Raw genomic sequence first — 21,425 nt, 5'->3', positions numbered from 1 at the left:
ATTTGGGAACTTTCATCAGGAGCTTCTTGTGGAGGGTTTTTTCCACTAAGGTCAAGGGTATTTTGTCAGGGAAAGCAAACAGAGACAGATTAACTGATGGGGAAACAGGGTCACTGGCTATGGCTCCACGGGCCAGTGAGATTCTTGCATTTTATGTGGGGAGCCTCTGCTTGGCTGAGGCCACTGGCTGCTTGACCAGCTGGGCCATGGGAGATGGCCAGGGAGGAGCTGCTGTGGCTCTGGGCGTGCCCCGGGGGGCCTGGAGCCGACTGACATCAGGCTAGACATGTGCAGTGGGCTTGGAATACACCTGGAGTCAGATAAGGGCCCTGTGTGACGAGGGGTGAGTCAGAGGAGGGCTGCGAGCTCAGCAGAACAGGCCCTGGAAGGTGGTTGGGCCTCTTCTCACCTCAGGGGAGCTGGGCTGGGCTGGGCTGGGCTGGGCTGCTTCTAGCCTGCTGACGTGGGGTCCGAGCCCTGTGTGCAATGTGAAGTGGAGGCTGTATGGACAGCTGGGAGATAAAAAAGCCCGAGCTGAAGGAAATGGCCTCTCCGGAGGTCAGAGGCCAGGGAAGGAAGGTCTGTCATCCCACAGCAAAGCATTTCCTTTGTTTTTATTTATGAGTCGAGCCTGGATAGGCATGTGGAGGGGAGGGTGCCATGACCCACAGTCTCTCTGGCCCCTCTGTAAGCTGCTGTCCCTCGGGCGTCTAAAACCCCCATAGAAAGGTGACCCATTTATCTGTCCCCATTTAAAGGCATGTCAGCCTGGTGTAATGGATTTGGAATTCAGCAATGGGGGAAGAGGGAGGACACAAACGCTATAACTGTGGACGGCTACTCTCAGGGCATTAAGAGTACTGACTTTAGTCCGATGAGGGTCTGAATTCAAATCCTGCCAGTGATGCTCACTACCTGGTCACCCAGAGCAAATCATTTAACACTCTTGTTCTCCATCTATAAAAAGAAAGTTCCTTCCAGCTCAGGACCCAAGATCCTCGCTTGTTAGGACTAATAAAATGGGATTCGATCCTGGCGCTCCCTCCCTCACGATGGGAGAATGGTATCATGTTCTACGATAGTAATTATAGAAATACTTGTGCACCTCTATTTTGGTGGGACTCAGGTAGGAGCAGCCCTCAGACAAATTTTGCCTTTCTTTTCCTAATTAAAAATGCTGAGGCTTTGGAAAGACAAATAAGACAGTTGGGTTGTCAGCTTTCCCCCCGGGGATCCCAGAAGCATCATGGGGACGGGCCGTTGGTGCTAGGATGATGGGGCGCATAGGTTCCTCAGCATTTCCCCATCCAGTTGGGATCTCATTTCTTGGCTAGCAGCTGAGTTCTTCTCTTTCTTTTTCTCAGATCCTCTTGTCATGGAAACGAACCAACTTGACTCTTGGGAGCCCATGGCCCTGCTTCAGTGCGAAGTTAATATAATAGTTGACCTTGTATGGGCTTCTTGTTGTTGTGGAAAAAAGTAGATGAAGATTCAAATTCCAGGATCCCTCAGCTTCTGTAGACTAGGATTCTGTGATTCATTAAGCACTTAGAGGCTGGGAAAGATGGAAGGAGGGCTTGAAGATCAAAGTAATATAACAAAGGAGGCAAGATCTTACCATTCTTTGAGTCAGAATAGAAAGGGAATTCCCAAGCAGCTCCCCCTCTTCTTTGACCCTTCCCCTCTCTGCCCTTCCCCCATCATCCCACACCAGGGTTCCTTCATGGTGCTGGGGTGACTGGTAAATAAGTGGGTCAGGAGGGCAAAGGAATCTGTGTTTATAAGCACCAAGAGGGGGGCAGTGAGTGCTCAGGATGAGGAGGGGCCTTAAAGGCATGTTTACCCTGGAGAGGAGGCTGGGGCGTGGGGAAGGGGGAGATGGGATAGCTGACTAATTTCTAATACTCGAAGGGCTGTTCCAGGGAGAGGGATCGTACTTGTTCAGTACCCAAGTTCTTCAGTTAAGAGAGCTGACTGGGAATGATGCAAAATGGGCAATTTAGACTGAGGTCAGGAGGCACATTACCAGTTAGATAGTCCAGAAGTAGGAGGATGTTGCTTTAAGAGTAGATGGGGTCTTTGAGAGACGGTCTCAGCAACATCTCATGGGCTGGAGTGATGCTTTTTGGGTACAGGTGGGTCTGTGTGGCTACTGAGGTCCCCATCCGTGTTGCGAATCACCATTATAGGTAAATGACTAAAAATGGATCTATTAAGCACCTACTCTATACCAGGCAGTCTGCTAAGAAGCTAGGTGTTAGCAGTGGCTAGAGCCCTGGGCCTTGAGTCAGGAAAACCAGAGTTCAGATCCAGCCTCAGAGACTTCCTAGCTGGGTGATCCTAAGCATCTTTAAAAAAAAAAAAAAAAAATCACCTTTTGCCTCAGTTTCCTCAACTGTAAAATATAGATGATAACAAGATTTGCCTGATATCAGATAATAATAATTACAATAATATTTTTTAAAGTGCTCAATCAGCATAGTGCTATATAAATGCTTATTCTTTCCCCTTTCCCTTTCCCCTTTTGCAGACACCAGGGGTACAGACACAAAAGTGAGGCAGTCTCTGTTCTCGGAGAGTTTACATTCTAATAGATCAGTTTAACACATGTTGGGTAGTGACCTTGGAAGAGAGTTTGCTCTGGAAGGCAGCGTAACTGGGTAGAAAAACACTCAGCAAGAAATGGGGTGCTGCCTTTGACACGAGCCGCATGATTTGGGGCAAGTAATTTAACCTCTCACCCTCCCCCCTTCCTAGACATCTCCCTCAAACTGATCTTCTGAACTGTAGATGAGTGTTGACCTGCATGGTGATGGAGAGCTCCACACCTGGAGTTTCCTGGGCCAATAAAATCAGAGACTTTACTACTGTTTGAACATCTAGACTAGGGAGAAACCCAACTCTAAACCAGGGAGGTGCCTGAGGAACAGATATGGGTGTGGATGAAGTCTTAAAACATCCTGGAAAAGAGGTGTTGGCTCTGGGTTGTGGAAACAGAATTAGAATCTCCCAGTGGTGCCTTTGGTGACAGATGAGTGAGTAAGTGCCCTCTTTTTGTCCAAAGGAAACTAAGAAACATGGGATTTTAGAGCTGGAGATTTTCTTGTTCACCTTCCCACCCCCACTTCGAAGAGAAGGAAATTGAGAGGCAGGACTCTCCCAAGATCACACAGTTGGGCGGATGGTTAGGGCGGGAGTCCAGACTTCTGCTGCCTTTGAATGACAGCAAACTGCTTTGGAGTTTAATAGGAGTGTTTTGAGGGGACAGGGGGATGGCTGGAATGAACTCACCAAGTTTCTTCCAGGTCAGAGGTACGGTCTTTTTTGTGGTAGTGGTAGAGGAGGTTCTGAGATGGTTGCCTGGCGTCCAGTCCTGGCTAAGTGGAACCAGGCTTAGGTCAAGAGAACATGGGTTTGTAGAGTACAGTGTCTTTGGACTGGAAAATTAAGGGCTCTTGCCCAAGATTCCCCCTGTGGGTTTTGAATCGGGTCCTCTGATTCCTGTCCATATTCTTTCCACTTTTGTCAAAGATCTGAAGCTTTGAAATAGCTCTAGTGTAGAGGTGGGAAGCTGGACTGCACAGGGGAGGAGTTAGCTAACCTTGGCCTGGGGCTGGTAGTGGTGCTGTTCCTTTGGGCCTCCTCAGGAATGTGCCTGGGCCCTGACCTGGACTCTTGGAGGCCCCTTCCCACAGACCCCTCCCCTTCTCCCTAGTCCCTGGCGGGGCAATGGGAAGTGCTGGACTTGGAACCTGGTGGGAAATGGGGTCAGGAGGTGAACAAGAAGATCTCAGAGGGTGATTTTCGTCCAGCTCTAAGTTTCCATGTTTCTTAGTTTCCTTTGGACTGAAAGAGAGTACTTAGTCACGCATCTGTCACCAAAGGCACCACCCGCGTGCCATTCACTGGGAGAGCTGGGAGATTCTAATTCAGTTTCCTGAATCTTTGCTGAGTCTCACTTTTCTTAACCATAGATTGGGGCTAATGGTAGCACCTGTCTTACAGGCTTGATGTGTGGATTAAACAAGATGGTGGACGTAGGTGCTTTGCAAACTTGAACCACGGTGTGAACGCCACTTATTAAGCTTTTCACTTGTCCCCTATCATCTTCCTCATTTTATTCTTGTCTCCATATTGAGTAGGACTCAGTTGGAAGTGATCCTGCGACAAGTTACTATTCTAGCATTTTTTATGTTTTGTAAAGTTCAGGGAACTAATTTAAGGTGGACAAAGTGATAGATTTTGGTAGTTGAATGAAAGTATCGGGATTCAGGAGGATGGTTATAATGATGATGACGAAAGGGCAACAGACTTGTAGTGTGGGGTTCTCTCCAGGGAAAAACGAAGAGGGCAGAGGAGGGAGAGCCATCCTACCTTATACTCAGCAGCTGGCACTGATCTTGGTGATGAACACCTGATTGGCTTACAAAAGGCATCCATTGTGGGGTGAGATGGGGGAGAGCCCATGAAAAGAGAGACCTCGGCAGAGTCAGTCTATGAGTATGCTGACCCAGCCATCCCAGAACTGGGGATTCTTGATGGCTGCTTCTGGGTTTATCTTGTTTTGTGACCCCTTCAGCAGCAGGGGTGGATGGGGAGGTCTCCGAGGTTGAAGGTAATCATGAGGGTGGGTGGGTGCTTTATGGTACCTGCTCCTTTCTGGTGGTATTGATGGGGGGGACTAGAATCTGATTTCTGGTGGAGCAATGAGACCTGCCAGATAGACAGGAGAGGGGTAACTTCGGGGTTTCTGGCCTTTTCTCCTTTTTGTTCCCTTATCTCCCTCTCCCCACCTCCTTCCTCTCCTTTCTCTTCTCTCCCTTCTGTCTGAATCCCCTCTTTCTCTCCCTCCCCTTCTCTTCTCTCTCTTTCTCCCTCCCCCTTCTCTCTCTCCCCTCCTCTTCTCTGTCTCTTTCTCCCTCCCCTCCTCTTCTCTGTCTCTCTCTCTCTCCACCTCCTTTCTCTCTCCTCTTTCTCTTCTCTCCCTTCTGTCTGAATCCCCTCTTTCTCTCCCTCCCCTCTCTTCTCTGTCTCTTTCTCCCTCCCCTCCTCTTCTCTGTCTCTCTCTCTCTCCACCTCCTTTCTCTCTCCTCTTTCTCTTCTCTCCCTTCTGTCTTTCTCCTTCCCCCTTTCTCTCCTTCCCTTCCTCTTCTCTGTCTCTTTCTCTCTCTCTCCACCCCCTTCCTCTCTCTTCTCTTTCAAGCTGGTGGGAGCTACATTCTGGCCCACCATGACTTCTATCCTCCTGAGGTATATATTTAGGTATTGGTCATGGTGGGGAAAAGGATGTGAGTTTTTCAGAATCCTGTTTATCGAGGATTTGACCCTTCCCAGCCCATCCCCCCTACCCCAGCTGGTTGCTGTTTCTTTCAGCTGGGAACTTCCCTTTCCTTTTGTTTTTCCCTTTCTGGGATCTCGGCCTCTACTGTGGGATGAGAGCGGTGAGGGGGCTAGATGCTCCTGGAAGGAGTGGGAGCTTTGTCTGGGAACGGGGGATGGAAATGCTAATGATTCCCCCCTTAGATTTGGGAAAGAGAGCCCAGTAATCGTTATCTTTCCCTTTGGGTTGGAGATAGAGAAGGTGGTGGCGCAGGAATCCTTTGGGTTTTTTGGCCCTCTTGATCTGGGTTTGGTGTGATGAATCTTTTGAGAAATATACATTCCTTCCGATGCTCCCCCAGATAACCCAAGTCCTATAACTTGCGACATCTCAAAGGCAAGAAGGAAATCAGATATTTTGCTCTTTCTTTTGGAGATCAGATTCAAAGATCTGGGGCTGAAGGGCACTTTGGAGGCCAGTTAGTCCAGCCTCCTTTTGCAGATAAGAAAACTAAACAGAGGAAAGAAGGACATGAGAAAACTGAGGGAAGTTGTGATTTGGGGTTGGATGGGACCTTGTAGACTCAACCTCCTGGTTTTATAAATGAGGGAACTGAGACGCAGAGATTGCTTTTTCCCAAGGCTAGCCAGGTAGAAAAAGGATGAGTCAAACCCTGTCCTTGGGTTCCCAGACTTCCTGCACTTTGATCTCAAAATCCTCCCCTCGCCTTTCTGGTTTTTGGAATTTCAGGAGTTAACAGGGACCTTGGATACGAGGAGTGCGATTCATTTGAAAGTTGAGGAAACTGAGGCCTGGGAGAATAAAAGCTGGACAGACCAGGGTGGGACTGAATATTCCTTTCACTCCACCAGCTAGAATATGGGCTCCAGGCTCTCTATTGATATGAGTTTCTAAATTCTCCTTTTGTGTTTCCATTTGCAGTGTCTACTTGGGGAGCAGGGGCCCGGTGCTGAGCATCTGTGAGCCTCTGGGGGTCTACCTCCCACCCCCAAGACTCCTACCATGTTTAACTTGATGAAGAAAGACAAAGATGGGAGCCGGAAGGAGAAGAAAGAGAAGAAGGAGAAGAAGGAGCGGATGTCGGCGGCCGAGCTGCGGAGCCTGGAGGAGATGAGTCTCAGACGCGGCTTCTTTAACTTGAACCGGTCCTCCAAGAGGGAGTCCAAGACAAGACTGGAGATCTCCAACCCCATCCCAATCAAGGTGGCCAGCGGCTCGGACCTGCACTTGACCGACATCGATTCCGACAGTAATCGGGGCAGCGTCATCCTCGACTCGGGCCACCTGAGCACGGCCAGCTCGAGCGATGACCTCAAGGGCGAGGAGGGCGGCCGGCCCTCGGTGCTGCAGAGGGCCGCCAAGTTCGGCTCCCTGGCCAAGCAGAACTCGCAGATGATCGTCAAGCGCTTTTCCTTCTCCCAGCGGAGCCGCGACGGCAGCGCCTCGGAAACCTCCACGCCCTCGGAGCACTCGGCCGCCCCCTCGCCTCAGGTGGAGGTGCGGACCCTCGAGGGCCAGCTGGCACGTCAGGCCGGCCCTGGCGCCTCGTGGCCTGGCTTCAAGCCCCGGGGCCCCGAGCTGGTGAGCAAACGGTTTGCTGCTGACCTGCGGCTGCCTGCCGTAGTGCCCCTTCTACCTCCCCCTCCTCGGGAGCTGGAGCTTCAGAGGCGTCCCACCGGGGACTTTGGCTTCTCCCTGCGGCGAACGACCGTCCTGGACCGGGCGCCTGAGGGGCAGGCCTACCGGCGGGTGGTGCACTTTGCCGAGCCCGGGGCGGGCACCAAGGACCTGGCCCTGGGGCTGGTGCCCGGCGACCGGCTGGTGGAGATCAACGGGCAGAACGTGGAGAACAAGTCGCGGGATGAAATCGTGGAGATGATTCGGCAGTCTGGAGACCACGTCCGGCTCAAGGTTCAGCCCATCCCGGAGCTGAGCGAGCTGAGCCGCAGCTGGCTGAGGGGCAGCCTGGGACAGCAGAGGGAGCCCACTGACGTAAGTCCCTGCCGTGGGCCCAGGGCTAGGGACGGAGGGAGGGCTGATGTCTCGCTGACTGCTTCTAGCCCGAATACCATGTCCAGCACACAGTAGGTGGTTAATAAATGCTCGTCGACTGACTGATTTCTGCTCAGAAGGCTGCGTTCTTCCTCTAGGCTCAGGATGGTCCCGCTTTTCCATTTTCGTTGTTTTTAATGTCTTTCAGGATGCTTTGCTCTCCCAAAGCATTTCCTAAGTGTTAACTGAATTACTGATCCAAAGGGTGTTATGGATGGTACAGTGGAAAATGCGCTGTCTCAGGAGCTGCAGATTTAAATCCTACCTCCTGCCATGTAACTCTCTCTTTGATCTTGGGAAGTCCCTTAATCTCACTATACCTTAGTTTCCCTTGTCTAAAAATGAGGTGAGTGGGTATTTGATGGCCTCCAAGGTCCTTTCTCATGCTAAATCTCTTCCTGTTCTGTGAACTGCAAAACTGTGTATGTATTCATTGTCATGGTGAGAGTGAGCCCCAGAGTTCTTCCAGGGGAGAAAAGCGGGACCGTTTCTGTCAGTCTCTGAGCCGGTCAGCCACGTGACCGACTGACAAGGGCCAATGGATACTTCTCCTGGCCCGGGGTGGGCAGGGAGAGTCTCAGCCAGATTTCCCAGCTGAGATGTTGGCCGTGAGCCCCGCCGCTTCCCCTAGGAGCCATGGCAGACTGCAGGGAGCGGTTAGGATGGTGACTCCTGGCAGAGCCTCTGGTGGGGATGCTTGTAGGTTTTCTCCCACCTCACGACCTCCCCTGCCTCCGCTGGGCTGCGTCACGTCCTGTAGCCTCGCCTGCACATCTGGGTTCTTGTCCTGGATGGTGTTGGGGCCTCCTTGGGAAAGTGGCCAAAGCCTCGGCTGGCCCGCTGTAGTCGGGGGAGCCCTTGGCTCAGCACACCCCTCTGTAGTGCTCTGGGAAGTCGCTGGGCTTCTCTGAGCTCAGGTTCCTGTAATGTAAACCCAGAACATGAATTCTCCCAAGAGTTATGGGATTTTTTTCTCAGAGTAATTGTGAGGAAAGGGGTTGTCCACCCTTAGAGCAGGTATAGACGTGGGCCTGTGGGATTCTCTGGCTCAGTGATCTGGGGAGGCGGAGAATGCGAGGACCTAGAGCTGAAGGGGCTAAGGGGCTGATGCTGGTCCCATTTCCTCATTTTACAGACAAGGAAACTAGGGCTGAGAGGGATTCAGCCCAAGGTCACACAGGTAGTAAGTGCAAAATAAAGATATGGATTTGGGGCTTCTCCCTCTGAAGACATTCTGGCCCACAAGGCCTGTGGGAGGGAGCGGCTGTATAGCACTGACTGCATCTCAATTTAAGGGGTGGAGAACAGTGGTGGAGAAAAGTGTCCGTTACCAGGCGCCGGCATTAAGAGCTGTTCCGTTTGTGAGCCTTCTCTGGGGAGAAGAAAAGGCTGGTGTTTGAGGAGGTGCTAAGTATGGCCCTTGGGGTGATGGCGGATTCCGAGTCTCCCCGGGGAGCCCAGCCACTTCCCAGCATTCCCGACGGCTCCACTCAAGCCATCCCTAGAGTGAAGATCCTGACCTTGCCAGGAGATGGAGGCTCAGCTTTCCCAGTAGCACCGGTCTCCACAGGGACCTTGGAACCTCCATTCTGGGGCTCCTCTTCTTGGGTGCTGGGGGGCCCTTGTCCCAGGAGTAGGTGACTCAAGTCCTGCTCTAGAATCAGCCTCTGGTGACCTGGCCCCAGTTCAGCATCCGTGCTGAATGCCCTGACTGAACGGACCAGCAGATGTTTCTGGGTCTGGGAGGGAGAGGAAACGCTGAGGAAGCAGGGAGAGCAAGACCCCCGCTTTCTCTCTGTGGAGGGGAAACGGACAGTGAGGACAGTCAGCCGACCTCGAGGCCCAGGGGGAGGCAGAGAGCCTCATTCAGAACCACGAGGGACGCGAGGCTCGGTGTCCAGGCCCCCTCCCCGGCTGGAACCTGGGCAGCTTTGCCAGCGGGGGAAGAGGGCGGAGGGAGGAAGGGTCTGGGCATCTCTGAGAGCCAGCGTGCCCTGGTTAACCTCAAAGCCAGATATCCCAGATACTTACCTAATTTTGTAGTCCTGAGAAAATCATCTTTCTGGGATTTAGTCTCTTCATTTGTTAAAGCAAGAAGTTGGACTTGGTGACCGCTTAGTCTCCTTCAACTTAAAATACATGATTTTAAGATCTTTCTCAGAATGGTGGGATTCAAACGGCCCTTGATATAAGGAGTCGGCTAAGGGCCCTCTGGTCACGGCTTCCTCCTTATTCCTCACCAGAGCCCTCTGTTTTGGGGCCGAGTTCTGTCTAGCACATAGGAGAAGAAGCATTTCTGCCATTCTTGAAGATGCCTAGTTCCCTCATCTGTAAAATGGGCTCTTACGTCCATTCCAGCTATGATCACTGCCAACTCTGTGACCCTATGAGCCAGCCAGATTATTTTCAAAAAGGAGGAAACTGAGGCAAAGTGGAAGGTGCTCAAGGCCCAGAGGGTCAAGTCATGTCAGCTTCCTGGATCTCGGTTACATCTTCTGTCAAAGGAGGAGGGTTGGCGTAGGTGGCCTCCGAAGCCCCTTTCTGCCCCAGGCTGATGTCAGCGGGCACAGCTTGGCATTCTAAGGCCACATAATCTATCTCCTCCATGAGCCACCATTTTTCCAGCTTTCCAGCTTTCCCGTGTCACAGCTGCCTGGAATTTAAAAGCTTTCCATCTCCAGGGAAATCTAAGATGTGGCACAGGAGCAGGTGGGCACAGAGCCAGGGCGAATGTCTCTGTAGCATCGGCTTGCAAGAGACCCCGGGGGGGAGGGCAGAGCCAGCTGGTGCCCAAGGTGGCTCCTGCCTGTGAATGAGCAGATAGGACTTGGGGAAAGATGCCATGCAAAACCATGTACCCATAAGTCTCCCTTTTACACAGTGTCAAGAAATAAGGTCCTGGAAATGGGCCCAGAAGGAAAACTGAGTAAGTGGCAGAGTCAGCAGGATTTGAACCCAGTTCTCTGATAATCTGTTGTGTCTTGCCACTGTACCACACCATGTCTCTAACTAGAAAGTATCCCTGCTCCTTCCTGCCAGGTTGGGGAGGTGGCTGGGTACTGTGGGTAGGTTCTGGGCAGGGAGAAAGGGGATGAGTTGGAACAGGTGACTGGCAATCCCATCCACCACCTGGCAGGCCCACATGTCTCCTCCTCCTTCTCCTCATCCTGGAGAGTCTCTTTTGCTGCACTTATTTCTTTGCCAAGAATCAGTCTGTCTGTGGTCCCCAGACTGTTGGGGGCCTGGCTCCTGGGTGGCGCATCCCAACGGCTCCCAACCCCCTTGGGACTTGGGACTCTTCCCGGCAGCCAGCGCTCCAGCAGCTTCCCGAGCCTGACTCACAGGGAGTCCTCGCGGACCTCTCTGCCCTCCCTGGAGCCAGAGCCGCGTTCCAGGCTGCTGTTGGGTCAGCCTGGATGGTGGGGAATGGAAAACCGGCTCTCTGTCTCCCTCGGAGACTCTTGGGGGGGGGGGTGTTGTGCTGCTGTGGGCCCAAAGCCGGCTTTGTCTTTGGGTCTGCTTCTCTTGTGCCCTGCCCATTCAGGGGTAAGGAAGGACCAGAAGTTGCACAGAGGTATAAGTGAGCAAGCACTGGCCCTAATTGGAACCACTTCCTCTTTCTAAAGTGCCTTGAGGATGTTTTGTTAGGAACATCTCTAGCTGGGGGTGGGGATGGTCATAACTGTTCCAAACTAGTGGTTCTCAAGCTTTCAGAAGAATACACCCACAAATCCGCTTTTGTTAAAAATTAATTTGTGTGTTTTTTTGTTTTTATAAAACCTAGATTCCTCCCCTCCCCCTCCCCTCTTCCCACAGAGCTGCCCCATCTAACAAAGAAAAAGAAAAAAAAAATCAACAAACTAAAAAAAAAAAAAGGACAATATGGGCAGTGTTCTGCTAGCCAGTGAGATGATGACGTAGTGGATAGAACCAAGACCTGAATTCAAATCTGAGACACTTACTAGTGGTGTGACCTTGGGTACTTAACCTCTGCCTGCCTCAGTTTCCCCATCTATAAAATGGGGGTCATAATAACACTTACCTCTCAGGATTGTTGTTAGGGTCTAATGAGTTGGAAATTGTAAAGCACTTAGTGTTGTCATGTCTGGAACATAGTAGGCGCTGTATAAACATGAGTAACTTATTATTGTCATGTCTGGAACGTAGTAGGTGCTGTATAAATGTGAGTAACTTATTATTGTCGTGTCAGGAATGTAGTAGGCACTGTATAAACGTGAGTAACTTCTTATTGTCGTGTCAGGAACGTAGTAGGTGCTGTATAAACGTGAGTAACTTATTATTGTCATGTCTGGAACGTAGTAGGCGCTGTATAAATGTAAGTGACTGTTATCATGTGAGCCCCCTCTACCCTCCTGCAACAACGAAGGGGGAATGCCTTTTCCTGTGGTCACGCTTGCTTTTTGAAATGTGACAATATCCATCTCTAGTTTCATGATGGTTGTCCATTTATTTGCATTGGGGTCATCCTTGTGTTTATGGCCCAGCTTACTTCAGTTCACATCAGTTGATGGTGTCTCCTTGTTTCTCTGTATTCATTATATTTGCTGTTTTGGGTAGCACAGTAATAATTTGGCTATTCCCCAACCAACAGGTGTCTACTTTGCTTGAGTTCTTTGATATCATTAAAAAAAAAAAAAAAGCTGTTATACATATGATTTATGTGAATTCTTTAAAAAAAATATCAGTGACCTCACTGGGGCAAATGCACAGAAAGTGGAATCTCTGGGTTAAAAAGCATGGATATTTTAGTCACTTTATTTTCATAATTCCAAATTGCTCTCTAAAGTAGTTTTTATTAATTTGCAGCTCTACCTCCAACATTGACCCATCCCCATCTTTTGCGGTCTTGCCAGTTTTCTGAGTGTTTTCTTTTGCCTCTCTCTTCTTATTAGTGACCTGGAGCATTCTTTCAAGTCAGTTATTTTTAGATAAATTCAACTGATACCAGGGGAAAAACCCTTTGACTTTCAGATAGCACCCTCTGTGCTTCTGCACCTTGGGGACAAAGTTCCAGTGGCCCTCTTTAGTTACACCTCTGATTCAGAAACATGTTTTCTTATTCTAGTGAAATCGGAGTGGCTACAGGTACAGGTGAGGATTCTAAGAGTTACAAGAAGTTCCTTCTTCTGGATCCTTGTTTTTTATTTTAATAGTTTTTATTTACCAGATATATGCATAGTTAATTTTGCAACATTGACAATTGCCAAACCTTTTGTTCTAATTTTTCTTCTCCTTCCCCACCCCAGATGGCGGGTCAACCAACACATGTTCAATATGTTAAAGTGTAAATTAAATACAATATATGTATACATGTCCAAACAGTTGTTTTGCTGTACATAAAGAATCGGACTTTGAAATAGTGTACAATTAGCCTGTGAAAGAAATCAAAAATGCAGGCAGATAAAAATAGAGGGATTGGGAATACTATATAGTGGTTCATAGTCGTCTCCCAGAGTTCTTTCGCTGGGTGTACCTGGTTCAGTTCATTACTGCTCTATTGGACTGATTTGGTTCATCTCATTGTTGAAGAGAGCCACGTCCGTCAGAACTGATCATCATAAAGTATTGTTGTTGAAGTATGTAATGACCTCCTGGTGCTGCTTGTTTCACTCAGCATCAGTTCCTGTAAGTCTCTCCAGGCCTTTCTGTATTCATCCTGCTGGTCATTTCTTACAGAACAATAATATTCCGTAACATTCATATACCACAATTTATTCATCCATTCTCCAATTGATGAGCATCCATTCATTTTCCAGTTTCTAGCCACTACAGAGAGGGCTGCCACAAACATTCTCAGCAAGGGTGGTTTTTGAGAGAAAGGGGGAGGAGACATCCTGTTTCTTCCCATTTTGTCTTCCCAAGATCTGTCCCGGGACAGGAGGCCTGCTGCTGGGGAGTGGAGGGAGGGAGGCAAACCTTAAGCCTCCCATCAGGGCTGGGGGATGAGTCTGGCCAGCGTGCCGGCCGCCTGGGTGCTCTCTCACAGAGCTACGCCAGCTTCTCTGATCTTCCTGGTCATGCCAGGAGGCCAAGGCAGCGTGCCAAGGCTGGAGGAGAGAAGGTGACTCACCTGGAGCCCTTCCTTTCCTTGCCTAATCATGGAGGGAGGGACTGGAGGCAGGAGAGAAAAGGGTCAGGTCTTGTCAGAATACCTCCCTGGCTCTCTTCTCCTCTGCTTTTCCCCCTCCCCTTCCCCCCACTCTAGAACTTCTGGAGCTCTCCAGCTGTTTCTTAGATCTGGAGCTCCTGCTCTTAGATCTGGGGCTTAGAGCTGCCTCAAAACCATTCTGTCTAAGCCCCTCCTTTTAAGTAGGAAACCGAGTCCCAGAAAAGTGAGCAGCCTTGAGCCTACAGGAAATGGGTTGGGGGAGTTTTTCCTTTGGTTCTAGAAAAGAAGGCAGGTCAGGGTGGGGCTCAGGTAGAATTCCCTAAGCTTTGCCCTTCAGTGTCCTTGTTCTCCCATTCTTTTTGCTTCTAGGCCTATAGGTGAGAGATAAGCCTTGGGTGCTTATTTCTGGGAAGGAATGGGAGTGGTTCCAAGGCTTCTACCCTAGTGGCCTTTTCCATTCATGAGGTGGAAGGCCCAGGTGCCCAGGTGCCCGTGTACCCATGTACCCATGTTTCCAGGTACCCAGGTGCCCATGTACCCATGTTTCCAGGTGTACAGATACTCAGGTGCCCATGTACTCATGTTTCCAGGCGCCAATACGCAGGTGCCCATGTATCCAGGTGCCCATGTACTCCGGTGCCCATGTACTCAGGTGCCCATGTATCCAGGTGTCCCTGTACCATGTATCCAGTTGCCAGATACCCAGGTGCCTAAGTGGCTGGATATTCAGGTACCCGGGCAGTGAGGTAAGGATCCACAGGAGCTTGGGGCACAGTGGATTTCCAGCAGGATTCCAGGACCTAGCGGCTCCTTAGTCCAGCGGATTGGGTGCTATGGTCTCAGTGCTTTGGAATGCTTCTGTTCCTAATTTAACTCCAAACGAACCTCTGATTTTTTATTTTAAACAGGAAATTTTCGCCATTTCTTGTGCCAAAGCTTCAGGCACCTCTGGCATTGGAGAGGGCCAATGTGCAAGCCTGGAATCAGGGGCTTGGGCCCCCCTCCCTATTGTGATGGAAGATGGGTGGAAGATCAAAGGATCCGAGACTTTAGAAGTCATGGAGTGCAGTCCCTTTCCCTTGTAATTTAGATGAGGGCTGGAAAGTTAGATGACTTGTCCAGGGTCACAGAGCCGGAAAATGGATGAGGCAGATTTTAGAGATTGCCGGGGTTGGATCAGACTTAACTGCCCATGGGGAGTATCTCCGAGCATTTTTCCCTCAGTAGTGGGGGTGCGGGGGTGTCTGAGCATCTGTCCCTCCGTCTGTCATTTTCTCTCCCTGTGGTCCCCATTCAACCCTTTCAGAGCCGAGGCTCCACCAGCCTGGCAGCCCATGCTGTGGGTAATGGGCACAGTGCCCAGGCGGCACTGGACCTTCTGGGTGGGGGTGAGCCTGGAATGCCAGACCTGTCGGGAGCCATAGGGTGAGAGCTGGGTCTCCCCCTAGCCTGGGGATCTGCTCTGACCTCTGCCCCTGCTCCTGGTAGTGTACCCACTGTGCTTTGCTCCCAATGTCCCCTGGGCAGCCCTGCCCTCTGCTCCCTCCTAATCTTTATTTACATTGAAATGGTTCTGGAAAATACCAGATATGCAAAGGCCTGGGCTTGGGGGGGGTGGGGGGTGGGAAGGCAAGTATTTTAAAAATGCTGCAAATCGCTACAGCGTTTCCCAGAAACCACAAGCACGCGCTCCGCCTGCCAACAGGACTGGGGCTGCCCCTCTGCACCGAGGCGCTGCCTCCCCGACCCCCGCCCCAAACCCACCTTAGGAGGGCAGCAATGGAGGGAAGAGGCAGCAGGGGAAGGAGAGGCCTGGCAGGGCCGGTGGGGGAGGGGTGGAGGGCAGACAGAGACAGTGAGATGGAGACACAGAGAAACAGGAAGAGAGAGAGGGAGACAGGGAGAGACAGAGACACAGAGAGAGGAGAGAGGGAGGGAGGGAGATAGAGACACAGAGAGGGAGAAACAGAGAGAGAGAGAAAGGAAGGAGAGAGCAAGTGAGAGGGACAGAGACACAGGCACACAGACACATAGAAAGAAAGAGACATGGGGTGGGAGGGAAGGAGAGAGAGAGACAGAGACAGAAAGAGACACAGAGAATGGGGTAAGGAGGGAAAGAAAGCAAGAGAGACAGAGACAGAGAGAGAGGAGAGAGAGGGAGAGAGTTAGAGACAGAGAGACACAGGGAGAGGGAGACAGGGAGACACAGAGAGAAACAAGAAATAGACAGAGACAGAGTGGGTGTGTATGGGGGGGCAGGCTGATAGGCCGCAGCCCGTGGGCAGGGCCCCCCCTGCCCCCCCCAGTGGCCGGCTGAGGAGGGCTGAGGTTTGCCCACCCTCGCCCCTCTCCTGGACTCTGTGGTCGGGGCTGGAGGCTGTTGTACTTGGAGGAGATCGAGTTGTTCTATTTCAGTAAGGAGGACAAGGGCTCTCAGTTTCTTTGGTCTGGGCCCATTTCCATTGGGTCAGTGTTTTCAAGAGCCTGGGTCTGGGCCTTGCCCTCCCCTCCCCCCTCTGCCTCTGCTGCAGGCTCCCCCCTCCCCTAGGAACCAGGTAAGGGAACTGCCTCTAATGCAGGGATTCTGACCCCCGGAGTCTTTGCAAACTATTTTGATAGCTGTATTTCAGTAGAGATGGTTTCCCTTGCAATCCCAGTATTTAATCGGATGCATTTAAAAACCTGATTCTGAGAAGGGGTGCCAGGATGTGTCCAAGGACATCCAGGACACAAGCCAGCTTAAGAACCTCTCTCTGCTCCTCTTAGACCACTTATTTTGGGCAGGGAGAGCCCTATCCTGGGTGCTGTTTCCTCAGGGACACGGGATATTCTGTAAAAAGGAGAAAAGCTGCCTTTTGTGGCCTGATTCCCATTTTGCCAGCAAGTCCTTGTGAACTGAGGCATTTCTAGAGGCCTCACAGATTTATAGGAGTCAGAGCTGGAAGTGCTCAATGAATGAGACTCATGGAGCTGGAGTGACCACCCATACAGGGAGTGACAGCTAGACCTGTGATTGGAACTTTGATCTACTGACTCCAGACTCAGCTAAAAAGCACCTTCTCTACAAGGTCTTTCCTGATTGTCCCAGCTACAAGTCCCCCCCCCCCCCCATTCCCTCTCCTCCCAACAAATGCCCCCAGATTCAATTTGAATCTACTTAGAAGTGTACCTGTTGTTTTCCCCATTAGAATGTAAGTCCCAATTCCAAATAAAGTATTGAGGCCTAGATTATTATTTTTAAAGTAAGCCCCTCGAGGCCTGGTACTGTTATTCTATTTTTCATTTGCAGTGCCGAATTATATATGCTGGTTGGTTGATGCAGCCAATTTCATAATACTCATGTAGAAGGTGCATAATAAATGTTTGTTGGTTAGCTGACCTAAGCTTCATAGTACACATATAGTTGGTATATAATAAATGTTTGTGGATTGTGCACTGATTGACCTAAATTTTATAGTACCTACATAGTAGGGTTTTAATAAATGCTCGTTGATTGGAATATTAATTGACCTAACCTTCATTATGCACATATAATAGGTGCATAATAAATGTTTACTGATTGGCTGACCTAAGCTTCATAGTACACAAAAAGTAGGGTTTTAATAAATGCTTGTTGATTGACCTAAGCTTCATCATATATACATAGTAGGTGCCTAATAAGTGCTCATTGATCAGCTGATCTAAGCTTTGGTCACCTCATCTGATTTGCTTGGGTCCTTGGATCTAAGAGAAATGTGAATCTGGAACAGAAATGAAAATAGACCCAAGACAGAGTTTGAGATACACTCCCTAGCTTCTCCTCCTCCAGGCTTTTGCTACTCCTACTCATCAGCTGCCACCTTTTCTCCAGGACTCTAACTGAGCTCGCCATCTTGGAGACTCCTTTTGAGTCTCCCTTTTGGGTTTCTTTTGTTCTCCATTCAAGGTTCCCTTCTCTGTTCCTTCTTGGTCCTGTTCTCTCCTTTCTCCCCTCTTCCTCAATGGGAAGAGAACAGGGAAGCTAGTTTATAAATCTCTGAGCCATCTTGGAGACTCCTTTCTGGTTTTTTCTCTGATCCTCCATTCAAAGTTCCCTTTTCTATTCTTTTCTGGTCCTGATTCTCTCCTTTCTCCCCTTCCCTCCAATGGGGAAGGAACAGTCAGGCTAGTTTGTAAATCTTGGAGCCATTTATAGGAGAAAGGGGAAATAATAACCCTTAGTCTCCTCTGTGGTGTGTTGTGGAAAAATTCTAGCCTTGAAGCAGGACAGCTGGGTTCTGAAAGGCCAGGCTCTGCCATGGTTATCCCCTTGATCTCTTCCCCAACTGCCTTAACTTCACCCATTCTTCTCCCCCAACTCCAATTATCTTGCGTGTAGTAGGTGCTTAAATGATTTTTTTGATTGATTAGCTGTTTGATTTTAAGCAAATCACCTCCACTCTCAAGGTCTCCTTGGAGGCTAGAGAATGTTGAGTTGTTCTGTCTGAATAAAGGGGGTGCTTTCCGGTGAGAAGCCTGGCCATCTTGGGTTTGGGGTCCATTTTAGTTAGATAAATGTTTTTGGAAAGGAGGCAGGACTGGATGGTGTCTGAGGTTCTCTTTCAGAACCAGAAAAGAGAGGGCAAGGAGAGGAATTCATATGAGTTTATGCATATAAAAGCTTGCCAATAAGATTCTGAGGCTCACGGATGGGTGACCGAGCGAGATTTAGGGGATCTCTGGATGTTTTTATAGAGAGATTTGTACCTGCCTAGGAGAGCTGATTTGGTACCATAGATTAGGAACTTAAAGGGAAACTAGTCCAGTGTGCTCATTTTATTGATGAGGAAATTGAGGCCTAGGGAGGCAAAGTTAATTATAGGATGATAGAGCTGAAAGGGATCTTCATTTCATCTCTATTACATTATAGATAAGGAAATTGAGGTCCTGCTAGGCTATTATAGGATGATAGAGAGGTCTATTATAGATAGGGAAATTGAGGTCTAGGGAGGCTAAATGAGTTATAGGATGAAAGAGCTGAAGGGGACCTATTTTAGATAGGGAAATTGAGGCCCAGGGAGGCTGAATTTTTGGATCATAGATTTAGTGCTGGAAGAGGCCTTAGTAGCTGTCTAGTCTAATATCTTCAATTTGCATCCTGATGAGGAAAATGAGAAATGAGTTGCCTTTTTCAGGGTCATCCAGTGAGTGGATTGTCTGGGTTTTCTTGACTATCAAGTCTAGTGCCCAGGATCATGGGTGATGATTTCTCGGTGTATATAGCTTCTATTTCTTGCTTGATTGTAATCTCATTGAAGGCTAATCCATCTTGATCTTAATGTATTTTGCTATCATCTAACATGACACTTTGTCCAATAAGTATTTTGAGTGATATTTGATGGATGTTTGTACCAGGTCTATTCTATGTCTCTAAAAGCCTCTGTTTCCCTGTTAGTAACCCTTTTTTGCCTTAATATTTAGACCTTTGACTGCCTGGCAGTTTCTCCTGGTGCTAAGACCTCTCTTTCTCCGATATATCCCCAGTACTACTTTGGTGAAAGATAGAATAATGATAAGAGCTGGTATTTTCTTTTCCTGAGGCAATTGGGGTTAAGTGACTTGCCCAGGGTCACACAGCCAGGCAGTGTTAAGTGTGAGGTCGAATTTGAATTCAGGTCCTCCTGACTTCAGGGCAGGTGCTTTATCCACTACACTAACTAGGTGCCCCAGAGCTAGTATTTTCAAAGCCCTTTTTTGACCAAGAGTCTGAGCTCAGTGGCTTTTTCATATCGACCAGCTAGTAAGTCAGGGAAGGAGGGAAATAATCTTCAATCATGGCACTTTTAAAGCAAAGACAGTCTTCTCTATTTTCTCCCTGTCCCGGATCTCCTTCCGGTGAGATTCTCCTCCCTTTAATAAGGGAATAAGCTCAGTTTGTCTTTGAAATCCCCCCTCCCCGTTTATTTTGGTCTTGCTGTGTAGCTCAGTGGTCATGTTCTGCTTTCTTTGATTTTTTTTTTTTTTTTTTTTGGAAGGGAGATTTGTTGGGGGAGAAGCAGTTAGAATGACTAGAATGGGGTTAGGGTTAGGAAGGAGCCGGTCCTATCCAAGCTGGCTTGTGAGAGGCAGGTCTGGGAGGGAATGGGCTCATGGGAAGTATCTCCTGTCCATTCCCCTGCGCTAGTCCCAGAGGCATCTCTGGTGGAGAGGGAGGCAGATTTGGGGGAGTGGGCCACAGCTCTGAGCATCCGGTCCCTGGGGATGAGAGAGGAATGTGCTTCCCTTCCCAGCGTGGGTCCTGGAGGGGGTGGAATGCAGCGGGGCAGGGGCTGTTGCTTCCTCTCCCCCTCTCCCCCTCTCCCCCTCTCCCCTCTTTCCTTTTCCCCTCTCCCCTTCTCCCCCTGCAGTCTTTGTGTTGGAATGTTGGAAGATGGGAATCTGCACAACAAGGTTTTTTCCCAGCCAGAGGAACAGATTCCAGCTGGAGACTGGGGACAGCTCCTGGGCAGGCCGGGGTTGTGATAGGGAGAAGAGAAATGGTCCCTGGCCAGCTCTACTCCTGTCTGTGGGGGCCTCCCTTTCACATCTCATTGCCTCCTGGCAGATGAGAAACAAAGCTGCTTGATTCAGGGTCAGGTTGCAGAGAATTTCGGGAGCTCCAGGTGGGAGCTGTCGCAGTGACAGGGAGAGCCCGGGACTGGTGTTTCTCCTGGCTGTGGATTCTGGACCCCAGCTCCTTGAAGCCTGGAAACCAGCCTGGCTCTGCCCAGGCCACACTGGACAGATGGCGGGCTGGCGCTGTTAGAGATTGCTGATGTAGTGTGGCTATGGCACGGAACATCGTCACGAGCCCGGGATCCAGACTCAAATCCTAGCAGCCAGGTGGTGGGCAGTGTTGGACTGAAGTCGAGATACTAGAGGAGTTGGCCATTTCCTCCTTCAGCTCATTTTACAGATGAAGTAAACTGAGGCAAATTACTTGGCTCAGAGTCACACAGCTAGTAAGGGTCTGGATTTGAACTCGAGAAGACCAGTCTTCCTGATTCCAGACCTGATGCTCAGTGCACAGTGACGCCCCCTAGCAGCCCCTCTATGGATGCTGCTTATTATTACAAAGGCAGATCTATGTTGCAGGGGTTAAAGTATTGGCTCTGGAGTCAGGAGACCCCAAGTTCAAGGTCAGTCTCAGATATTAGTCGTTATATAATCCTGGGAAGCCACTTAATCTCTGCCTTAATTTTCTCATCTGTAAAATTATTAAAAATAATAATGCTTACCACCCAGGGTGGTTTCAAGGCTCAGATGAGATATTTGTGAAGTGCTTTACAGACCTGGGGGACTGCATTATCATCCTGTCTCTGGGGCTTACTAGCAACCTTGGAGGAAATCATTTCTCTTTCTGGGCCTTAGTTTCCCCATCTGTAAAATGAGATAAGTTGGCCTCTGAGGTCCCTTCTAACTCTAAATCTGTGAGTGTTCCACTTAGAGTCAAGGCCTGAGTTCATATTCTGCCTCCGACATTTTTAGCTGTGTGATTTTGGGCAGGCCACTTACCCTGTACCTGCCTCAGTTTCCTATGTCCCTTCTAGCTCTACATCTGAGATCCCGTGGTCCCATTGCTGATAATGCCGGCATAATGATCCGCATTCTTGATCATTCTGTTTGTGTGACTCTGAGCAAATCATTTGATCCATCAGAGATCACCTGTAAAATGGGGATAATAATGCTCACATATCTACCTTGTGGTGGGGAAAGGACTTTAGAATCCCAGGAAGGCTGCAGAAATGTGCGCCGTGATTGGCTGAAGCCATTGGGGAGAATGGTTCCTCTTCTTGATCATCTCCCTGGTGCACTCTGCCCTTTGCTCCCTCATCTTATTCACCGACTCCTCCCTGTCCCTGTTTGGCACTTCCTCCCTATGGGTGTGGAGGTGATTCATTTCTT

The 21,425-nt window shown here is 49.6% G+C and overlaps 1 protein-coding gene across 10 annotated transcripts in view; it reads left to right on the top strand.

The window, feature by feature from the left end:
- MYO18A (myosin XVIIIA) overlaps positions 1-21,425 on the top strand; it is a 137,536-nt gene that overhangs the window by 4,587 nt on the left and 111,524 nt on the right. For all 10 annotated transcript variants that reach the window (XM_074263752.1, XM_074263751.1, XM_074263750.1 and 7 more), the window contains exon 2: positions 6,263-7,333. In XM_074263752.1, the coding sequence (XP_074119853.1) occupies positions 6,344-7,333 (990 nt within the window). In that variant the 5' untranslated portion in view covers positions 6,263-6,343. The remainder of the gene's footprint in view (positions 1-6,262; positions 7,334-21,425) is intronic.

The sequence above is a fragment of the Sminthopsis crassicaudata genome, chromosome 4, assembly GCF_048593235.1.
Source record: "Sminthopsis crassicaudata isolate SCR6 chromosome 4, ASM4859323v1, whole genome shotgun sequence".
NCBI lineage: Eukaryota > Metazoa > Chordata > Mammalia > Dasyuromorphia > Dasyuridae > Sminthopsis > Sminthopsis crassicaudata.
The sequence above is the reverse complement of the archived record's forward strand: the minus strand, read 5'-3'. Positions and strand labels throughout refer to the sequence as shown.